This window comes from Theobroma umbraticum, unplaced genomic scaffold, assembly GCF_002168275.2.
Source record: "Theobroma umbraticum cultivar Fairchild unplaced genomic scaffold, ASM216827v3 scaffold_44.0, whole genome shotgun sequence".
Classification (NCBI taxonomy): domain Eukaryota; kingdom Viridiplantae; phylum Streptophyta; class Magnoliopsida; order Malvales; family Malvaceae; genus Theobroma; species Theobroma umbraticum.
In genome coordinates this window covers 83,022-93,682 of record NW_018397255.1, presented here as the reverse complement: position 1 = coordinate 93,682, position 10,661 = coordinate 83,022, and the positions used below count along the sequence as shown (strand labels likewise).

The 10,661-nt window shown below is 36.9% G+C and overlaps 1 protein-coding gene across 1 annotated transcript; it reads left to right on the top strand.

Annotated features, from left to right (window-relative positions):
• Window positions 1-3,746: 3,746 nt before the first annotated feature.
• LOC110408779 (RNA polymerase I specific transcription initiation factor RRN3 protein) lies at window positions 3,747-9,190 on the top strand. Its single transcript, XM_021417856.2, has 16 exons — window positions 3,747-3,953; window positions 4,050-4,175; window positions 4,279-4,362; window positions 4,495-4,566; window positions 4,649-4,720; window positions 4,805-5,041; window positions 5,327-5,437; window positions 5,528-5,641; window positions 5,821-5,937; window positions 6,027-6,095; window positions 6,274-6,380; window positions 7,078-7,161; window positions 7,294-7,381; window positions 7,557-7,673; window positions 7,878-8,062; window positions 8,570-9,190. Exons 2-16 carry the CDS (start codon window positions 4,065-4,067, stop codon window positions 8,886-8,888), a joined length of 1,887 nt encoding a protein of 628 aa, XP_021273531.1. The 5' UTR covers window positions 3,747-3,953; window positions 4,050-4,064; the 3' UTR covers window positions 8,889-9,190.
• The last annotated feature ends 1,471 nt before the right edge of the window (window positions 9,191-10,661 follow it).

The following is a 10,661-nucleotide window of genomic DNA, read 5'->3' as shown; positions in this document are numbered from 1 at the left end:
GAACGAAGAGCTCCTCGGGGACATCAGGACTCTTGCTCTGCCGACCAATGCCATCTAGTCTGGCTTGGTCCTCCTTTTCCACATTTCGGATCAGAGCCCTGGCAGCTTCAACCTCGTCGATTCCAGGGCGTGGCGGCAGAGATCTGTGAATTCTCATGATCTCCTCCACCGCTTCGTCTGTGGAGTGCACGACGCAGGATTCAACCATGGTGTCAGTGTTTGTTGATTGTTGTACGGAGGAAATTCCTGAATTGAGGGGGGGAGGACAGATTTCACCAATTCAGAAGAAGAGAGACAATTAATTCTGATTCTGATTCTGTTTGCTATGATATAGCACTAAACAGTTCAGGGAAAAGAAACCCAGATTGAGATCATCCTACACACAACACAAGAACACAAAACCGAGTGAAACAAAGTCAATCGGGATTCTCAATTCTGGCATATGCAACAATTTGCCATTTCTATTTCTATTAGTAGAAGAAGAATTTAGACAACACCACACAATACAATTACAAACCATGGATCATACTAGTTGTTTCTTGTACTAATATTACTAGTTAAATCTGACTGGATTAATCTAGATAAGATGGTTTGCCAGAATGACCAGAAAAATGAAAAACTCTTGTAACAGTCACAATCAAAACGACGCCCTTGACGACCAAATTACTACTAGTAATATGTTTTGTTTAGACAAATTCAGATCCCTTCCTTCCTTCCTTCCTTCCTTCCTTTCCCCTATCCCAAAAGAGAAATTGAACACCAGCACTAATAATAAGTTTGAAAGACGGAAGTTAAAAGGACCTTTTCATCAGTGGTGGTAATATTTTAATAATAAAATAAAAATACAAGTAAGCAGAGCTAGGGGTGAGGACTTAGGAGTTAGGGAAAAGAGAGGGGCAGAGAGGGCAGCGCCAGCAGTTTCTTTGTTTGTGTAATGGGGAGAGGCAAGTGACAAATCCAGAGTCTGTTGTGGCATCTAAGAAATCCAGCTGTTTCCATGCTCTGCTGCTGCTTCTTCTGCTTCTTCTCCCTTGGCGGAATCTGATTTTTATATTACTCTATTATTATTGTTATCATCGGTAAGCAAAGGTAGGACTAGTATTTATTTTAATGGTGAAAGAAAGAATTACCACCGGTGTTTAGGAGTAGTGCCTAGCCTCTCAGGCCTCAGGTGGGAGTGGTTATTTTACCAACAAAAAGAGGCAAAAGTTTTACTCTTCTTGCCACCGTTCCTAGTCCTATAAATAATGGATGGAATGATAAGCGGCTGCAGTAAATAACTAGTGGTAAACTAAACTAAAATGAAGATATTTGATAACGTGACTGACAATAAAATTTTGATACAAAAATTATTATAGGCGTGAACTGGATTATGACTCATCGGTTATCTATAGCATCTACTTTGATTTCCATGTGTCTTTATTTGCAACAGCAATGCAATTGCTGCCTGCTGGAGGCATATATCAATTTTGTTAATGTCTAAGAGACTAACAACAATTCAACTGACACATCACCTCATGGGAACTTATTGACTATTGAGAAGCAAAGCAAAATGCAGTAACAATATGCTACTGCTTATTTGCTAGTATAGTATTAGTATCTCATGTCAGATGATATTTGCTACTACATTGAAGTATTACTATGTTATGTCATAATGATGTTTGCTGCTACGTGGATGTAGTAATTATAGACCTTGACGGCTTTTAACACGAGATAAAAATGGTATAGAATTTAGTGGATTATGGGTGTGGAGTTTAAAGTTTTCCTATTTAGTATATTAATTATATTGACATGTTTAAAACATGATATATAAATAAATAGTTACATATTGTAAATATATTATACTCACTTAAGCTGTTTAGTTAGTCAAGTTACTTAGTCCATCTATATGACATGTTTATGAACTTGTTTAATTCACATTTAAATAAGTTAATTATGTTTAAATAGATTGTAAATTATGTTATTTTATATAAAATTATTTTTTTAATAAATATATTAATCGTATCATGTGTTGTGTAATACTTTTGGCAAACATATCAGTATATATATATCTAAATCACTATCACCTTTAATTAATAATACAATATTTATATTCATTCATAGAGTTATTAATATTTTATATTTACAACACAAGAATAAGATAAAGTGAACATAAATGGTTAGGAATAAGTAACTCGTTAACATAGGATGGGCGTAGGCGTCAGTTGCATACTATTTCTGAGAGAGAGAAGGAGCGTTAATGCAGTGTCTGAGATGTAGGGGACACGTGTTGGGCTGATGTCCAAAAATGTCCGCCCAACTGTCTCCAGCTGGCAAAAGGGTAGTCACGCCATAACCGTTTTCTGATGGGAAGGACTGAGAGAAGCTTTTGGCCTTGGGCTTCTTCCGCCTTGCATTTTTTTTTTTTTGAGAAAAAAAATTCTCACCTCAAGGATGGCATTGCCTTACTATTGGAGATAGAGAAGATAAAGGCCTAGTCTTAAAAATAAATAAAGAAAATAAAATATTACATCATCTCCATCGTTCCAGAATCCATTCTCCAACCTTCAGTCACGAGCCACGGCTTCAGCCTCACTCACGTGCTGTGCTCTTTACATGGCTCTCGCCAAACCGCCACGCCACCCTGCGTCTCTCTCTTCTCTGCCTTTTTTCTTCAAAAAAACAATTAATTTCATTTTCTGGCTGTCCTTGCCCTCAAGTTTCTTTCTGCCCAAAGCCCATGCATCCATCTTCCCATTCTGCACCACCACCAGTACCACCTTCCTCCCTATCGTTTTTGCTTTATTTAGAAACAACATTATACCAGTACCATTAAGAAATCCGGTGACTTTTGGATTACAATATACAAATACATTCTGCCTTTATATATATATATATATATATAGATTAACTCAGAAGTATTATATTTAATTACATAATTTACACTAAATCTGATGACAACATAAAGATTAAGAAAACAAATCCAATATAGATTTGACAAACTCCCATTTGCTTTATTTATCATTTGAGATCACAATTTATTCATCCAAATGTACATCTGATCTCTTACTGGCTACTGGATTTCAAACGATAAGCTCATGGTTTGGGCTGCGTCTATGGACCCTGGAGGTACACTCTATATGCCCACACCCCACTTCTAGGCCCAATATGCTGGCACCTATTGAAGGCCTAATACGCCTTTTACCAAAATTTATTTTTCAACAGCTAAAAAGTTATTCCCCCCACCCCAAAAACACAAAAGGCCAATACGTTATAGAGCTTACGCTAAATTGTTATCAACAAGTTCAATATACAGACTTAAAAGGATCAACATATTTGGTGAACTAGATTATCATTTGTATATTTATCTATACTTTTGATAATATTATTATCATAATTTGTATATTATTGACAACGTCTTTGTTTAATAAAATTATAAAATTTTCAAATTAAAATGTGATTATCATGAGTTTTGTAGAAAAAAGATATTAAAAATTGTAATTGAAGATTACTAGACATGATGATCACAGCATTAAGTTAAAAATATAATTAATTGTGAATTAAAAAATGATTATTTTCTTAAAAGATTAAAAGTTTTTAGCTTTAGCATAATTTTTTTTAAAATTTTTTAAATATGATTAGATTAGATAATTAATAATTAATGAAGAGTTTATTAAATATATCGTAATATGTATAATAAAATATGGGCTAATATTTAATATCACCTCCAACTTTTGGTCAAAAAAAACAAATGTAGAACGAATGCGTTAAATAGGGGAGCTGACTCGCGAGGGTTTGGGCTGTTGGAGGAAGGAGCCCTCGTTCGCCGACTCTCTTACAAGTTACAACAGCTGCGGCAGCAAGAAGAAGAAAAGAAAGGGCCTATCGCTCCCTCTGTCTCTATCCTTCTATCTATCCCTGCCTCGTCTCTGGTAAATAGCAGAGAAGACAGGCGGCTTATCCTTAATTTGCTGGTATCTGATTTGTCTTGCTTTGGTTTGTGTAATCAGAAAAAGAGAAAAGGAAAAATCATGTTTGGAAATTTGAAAAGGTTTTTGGTGCGGTTTCAGGTAGAAATAAAAAGCATGGGACTGGAGTTGCCAAAATATCCGGAGATGGAGGAAGACAACTTCGTCAACTTCACGGATTCTGAAATAGTTTCTCATGTGAAGGATGCTCTCACCTCTGTCCTATCTGTAAGCACACTGCGGACAAACTCTTCCTATTTAATCTATTGTTATTGTAGTAGTCGTTCCGTGCCAATTACTATTAGAACTTATCAGTTGAATTCTTTTTCAGGGTGATAGCAACAGTTATAACCAGCTTGTTGGGGTCATGCACCATTCCAAGCATCTTGCTCCTGATGAGGTCGCCTTACTTGAGGTATCTTTCTTTCGTTTAATCACCAAACACCCTTGTGTCCCATGTCCTTAATGCTCCCCCACTTTTCTTTTTCTTTTATTCAAAAACTCTAAGCTTAATTCCCTCTTCCCATTTGTGAATTATGCATCACAGACTACTTTAAAGGCACTAGCTGGTGCAGTATCATGTATAGACACTACTCTTCATGACTCCCTTCTTTCTGCTGTAAGTTGTCTTCATTCATTTTCATTTTCAGCTTACCTTCTTGTGTTCCCTCAACTTACTTGTTCCTAGGCAATTTTTCCAGATTTTTAGTATGAGCATGTGGAATTATGGGCCTCATGTTGCGGATGCACTGGCCGAACTCATTGTATCCCTCGTATGTGCAACTTACATCCCCTAGCCTCATTTTATAATTGCCTTTTTTATTTTTAAATTATGTTCATTTACATTCCCATTGCAGGCTATTTCAAATGGAAAATATCTTGATTTATGTCTGGGTATGCTTGTCAGCAATTTTACCCCTCCACCTTATTTCTTAGATAAACTAAAACTGCCACGCGGTCTTGAGAGGAAGGGCCAAGTTCTTTCTCGGGTGCATGCGGCTTTTAAAAAGATTTCTGATTATATTCCTCTTGCCCCTTTGAGATTATCGAACATTGTTCTCCAAGGAATGCCAACAATTTATCATAAGGACCGAGTAAGTCTTGTGCTTCCAATTTGGAATTCAGATATCTTTTGACGTTCTAATTTTGTACTTTACTGTCTGGAAAAGTCCATGTTCTTATGGTTTTTGCTTATGCAATCAATTTTAGCCCCTAGCTGGGTAAATATGTAAGATACCATTGTTCCACTACTCGATGTCTGGTTAGTTTGGTGAAGTTCCTAAATGCAATTCCCTATACAATTTTGTTATTCATTGCCTCCTTTTATTATTTAAATGTTTTAGATGATTACAGCTTAAACTTGTTCCTTGTCCTTGAAGGCTATTGTGATTTATGTGGAAAACATGTTAAACTTGGAGTGTGGTGAAATTGGAGAACTTGTAGGAAGCACAATGCTTATGGCAGTGGTGGATCAGCTTATAGAACTAGATGTAAGTAAATTGAAGTTTCTTTAGAATTTTATGCTTGAAAATTTTGTTTGGCTTTGTAGGTCATATGTAACGTATTGGAATTTCTTATAGCTGGAGATTGGATGGGATGCCATTTTACAAGATGACTTTAGTAAAGGCATATTTGAGATGGAGCTAGAAGACGTGGATGAAGTTGAGGAAAGTGCTGAGCAAGACACTGGAGAGGTATAACCAACAAGCTTTTCTTTGAAGTGTGCATGTGATGTCCCAAGGTGGCCAAATAAGTAGGGTTAATTAATTATCGGACATCCTTGTTCAAGTTAATATTTTTTAACATCTAGTAACCAATTTATGATTATTTAATACGCACAAGCTGTAAAACTGATGTAGAGTTCAATTTGCAGTTTCGATTAAGCCGTAAGAGTCTGGCTGGAAACAGCATTGCTGAATTGTTAGATAACCTACTGGTTTTAACCTTTGAACATCTCGAATCCTGTGAAAGAGCTGGCCGCTTGGCTAAGGTATTTTCTGATGTTAATGTTTTCGTCTCCCCCCCTCTCCCCACACCTCTTCCTAATTCCTGTCTTAATTTGTTTAATTGCTGTTATAGGTGTTTGAAACTCTTCTCCAGTCTTTTCAGATAACTGTTATGAGTGCCTACAAGTCAAAATTTACTCAGGTAATGCTTATTTGTCAGTATCTAGCAGTTTATGTTATTTTGTTTCTCAAGGTTTCTGTTGCTATTCTTGATGAAAATCATAATTTATTCATTTATATATTTTTGCTTAATACCAGCATTGAGACCTGCTTGACTTGGCTAGTAATTTATCTGGTGTTTTTACACCTAATGTTTGCAGTTTGTGATGTTCTATGCTTGTGCACTAGATCCTGACTACTGTGGCATGAGATTTGCCACAATGCTGGCAGATTTATTTGTTCAAGACTCACATCCACAACCAATCAGGTAATTTTAGTATTATCAGAAAGAGTTAATGATTGTTAGCTTTGCCTTTTAAGTTGTGGGCATATACTTCTTTGATGTTTAAATATACCTACAATTTCATTCATGTATTCTCCTGCTCTACTTGTTCCCCCCTTTTTTTTCTTCTCTTCTTCGTGTGTGTGTGAGTGACTGAGTGCTTATTGCACTACATACATGGGGTTGGGCATCTGGGACCTTGTTCTGGCACATTTTAAATGAAGCACCAACATTGAGCAGCACATTGTATGGCATGATTTTGTGTTCTTTCATACATATGACGACAAGACATTGTCATCTTGTTGCCTAAAAAATATAAACCTATTTCCAAATGTTTTCCCAGATTGAGTCCACTGTTTGGTTTGAAAATTAAGAAAAAGAAAGTCACTTGTACGTCATTCTTATTGAACAATTTTCTTGCTTTTTTCCTCTTTAGGTCAAATAGGTTGGTATTTTTATCATGACCAGTTGCTTTTGGATTGAAATTTAATAGGGTGAAGTTAATTGAGCTGATCTTTACACCTTTAAAGGTCCCCCTTAACCCTTCCTTTCATCTGTGCGCTGGATAGAATATAGAATAGGAATTGCTTAAAAGTTAAACTCTTACAAGTATATATAATAGAGGCTACAACATGGGTGGTGGCATCATTTCTTATGCTTATTGAATTTCTGCTTTATGCAGGATGAGTGCTGTGGCTTATCTTGCTAGCTATTTATCTCGAGCAAAGTTTCTGTCAGCCTCTCTTATTTCTAGCATGCTAAAAAGGTAGTACATCATAATCCTTGTGATCCATTTTCATTAACTGACTTCTAGCACTGTTTTGACAACTTAGATGGTGTGCATGAAAGTGTGGATGTTTATCAGTAATATTGTATATCTTACTTTTATGAAATTTAGGTTGGTGGATTGGTGCTTGGAATACTGCAAAACCCATGATGGTGATATAAATCCAAATGCACATCGAGTTTTCTATTCTGCATGCCAGGTTGATGTTCTTACTCTTGAAGGTTCATACTTCACTGAAACAACAGATGCGAAGACATGCAACAGTTATAAAATTGTTTTGAGAAAAAAAAAAAAGGAAGAAGTGTTAAAGTATTATTTGCAGTTGGATTGCTTTGCTTTTTTGTTGGGCTGAATTTATTCCTAACATGTCGCAGGCCATTATGTATGTTCTCTGCTTTCGTATGAAAGTTTTCATGGATGTTCCGCGCTTGAAGATGCAGCTCCTCATGCCAATGGAGCAAATCTTAAAGCATAAATTGAATCCTTTGAAGGTAAGGAATTGCTTTGTTGCATGACCCTAAATTTCATAATGATAACAGCCAGCAGGGAAGCTAGTCATTCTTAAATCTTTTTATTGATTCTAAGGAGTCTTTGTTACCCGATTTTAATTTTTTTATGTCACATGAACGGGGCTAAATCCCTCTCAAATATTAGTTTGATTGTCCACTCTAATCCCAGTAATCTATCATAAACAGGTATGCCTTCCGTCTGTAGTAGAGGAGTTTCTACGACAATCAAAAGCAGCTTGTCTGTTTACTGTGTCCAAAACGTTCATTTTTGATGGCCTGCTAGAGTCGGAACTCTCAAGGGCTTTTGGTGGCCTGGAAAGGCTTGATACATTCTTTCCTTTTGATCCATGTCTGCTGAAAAGATGTGACAGGTTTGTATTCTTTCATTTGGGAATTATTTGGTATCAGCTTTATTTTCTTTAGTTTGAATCCTATAAGAAGGAGAGAGAGAATACTGACAGTGGCCTCAAGTATGTCAGACTTCTGAGGGAGTTTGGGCAGCCGATATTGTTTCAGCAATTGGGGTTGCTCTTTTAAAAAGGGTTAATGGGAGAAAATATGGGAGGCTAGAAATGATCACTGTATGTTATGCGAGAATGTTTGGGGAAAAAGCAAAATCAGTATCTTCTACAGTTTATGAATTTGATTTAAGTGATGAAACTATCCTTGTTTTGTTTTGTTCTGGAGTGCCCAAATAGTCTCTTAAGCAAATGATGGTTTATCTTGTATTTTCATAATTGGGTGAACTTAACAATTCCTGCATTTCTTTGTAATGAAAATATATACTGAGTGCATGAGTGCATCGTGCTTTTTACTGCTTTGCTGACAAAATGCTATTTTTCTGGTTCTTTCTTGCTGCTGTAATTCCAAAATGGAAGTTTCATCCGCCCAATGTTTGTCTTCTGGTCAATGGTAAAACCAACGTACGATGATGCTTATGATGACGACAATGATGATGGCAGCAGTGATGATGAATTGATTCAGGATTTTGTAAATGAGAATGAGGATATTATGGATGATGGGGTTGCTAGGAGCTTTGATGACCAAGGACTTGATCTTGATGAATTTGACTGTGCATTGAAGAAAATGTCAATCACACCGAAGAATGGCTTTAGTTACAAGTTTGGTGGTGGATTTCAAGAACCAACAAGAATGCCTTGTAGAATTAGGCCATCGACAAGTCCAGAGTCCTTATGATTCTCAGGTGATGTATGTATGTTCCAGAGAGAAAAATTGCAGTTGATATACAAAGGGGATGCTGATGAGCTGATTCCACAAACAGAGTTGGAGCCAGAGCAACGAATGCTTGCTATTGCCATGCTTGAAAGTTTTAGAAGTTGTTTTTTAGGGTATTCTGAGCTTCTTGTTCACTAGAATTTTACTTTTAACTGATATCATGTTAAAATTAACTAAGGAGCTGGTACAATTTACGGATAGCATACATTTTTTTATCGGCATTCAATTAGCTGAGTGTACAACAACGACCTTTCTGATGAAAATATGAATATTTGCCACTCTCTACATGATAGTGAGTCCGATGGTTATTTATTAATCGAGAGAGGTGCAGAGGGGACTGCTTCAGTTATTTATTAATGAACATAGAGGTTCACGTACAGGCCAGGCAGATCTTTTTTCTTTGGTTTTACAGTGTAGAATTAGTAATGAAAAGTAGTCATAATTGGTTACTGGTATCTAATTCCATCCCCATTTCCTACAGAGACTCAGTAAACAACTTTAGTCAGAGTGCTAAGCCCATATTTCACACCCAAATCCCCAAACCATATCAACTAGGTGTCAAGTGAGAAACGAGTCGGTGAGGGTTTGATATTACAAACTTTAAACGAAAATTGATTTGCCCAAAAAATTAATAATAATAAGAGCAAAACAAAGAAAACAACCCATCACGGGAACCAAACATATCTCTAAATGTTGTTTCTTTATTCTTTTGCACCTTAAAAGGCAAAAATTAATCCATAGTCCAAATAGTCAGCTTTAGTCTCAAAACACGAGATCCCTCTATATTAATAATAATGGTAGTAATCACAAATAATAGGACTAGATTTTAGTCTGCTACAGCGGACTCCAGCCTCCTGTCTGTTGTACCAGCCATCTTGAACTGAGGCTTGGAAGGGAAAATGAAAACAGTAGATGCAGCAATAGAGGGCTGCATTTGAGCTGAGTATCTCACAGATGCCACTGAAATTCTGGGCAACTGTTGCAAACCTGAGGCAAGAGGCACTACTTTGTAACAAAGGATGTGCTCAGATTTTGGAAGAACAAACACCGTGTCATTGTGAGACCCAGATAACACAAAACTCTGTGAATCTGCCAATGAAAACTTAACCTCTTGAAGCAACTCTGTTTTGTTAAGAATTTTGATACAGTACATGAAGGGATCTCCAAGGATGGCATAAGGAGGACAATCCGAACTCACAACTAATGGTGACAACTCTATATGTACAACAGGAAGTTTGTGTGTAGTTAAAACCTGAGCATCAGCCACCGTCAAATCAGTTCTATCTTCAATTCCAGAATGCCTCTTCCATCTTAGATACACTGTCCCCAACATAAGCTTTGAAGAGACCACCTGAGGAATGATGGTGAAAACCTTCTTGAACTCTTCTCCCGGCACAAGCGCAGAGCCGAGAAGATCTTCACCTCCATGTTGAATGGAACATGACTCAATGCCATCATTATCAACTTCAATAGACATGGATAGCAGCTGCAATGTGACCTCACTGCAGTTCTTCGCACTAACGATAAGCACAGTTGCTTCATGCAGGGGTAGTGATGCCAACTGATCTGAATCAGGGACAGGCTTGATCCTTGAAAGCAACAATGAATCCCTGCGGAAGGGCAGCATAAAATGGTGGCTAATTAAAACAGCATTCTTTCCTTCAATTTGCAAGGTCTTGTGGACATTGACCTTTTGTGCATTCAACTCATTGTTATTAGGGGAATAGCCCAATG

Excerpts from the sequence above, each read along its gene's own strand:
- LOC110408779 (XM_021417856.2), top strand. The coding sequence starts at position 4,065 with ATGGGACTGGAGTTGCCAAAATATCCGGAGATGGAGGAAGACAACTTC. Across the intron at positions 4,176-4,278 it reads CTCTCACCTCTGTCCTATCT|GGTGATAGCAACAGTTATAA; the intron begins GTAAGCACACTG and ends ATTCTTTTTCAG. Across the intron at positions 7,382-7,556 it reads TTTTCTATTCTGCATGCCAG|GCCATTATGTATGTTCTCTG; the intron begins GTTGATGTTCTT and ends AACATGTCGCAG.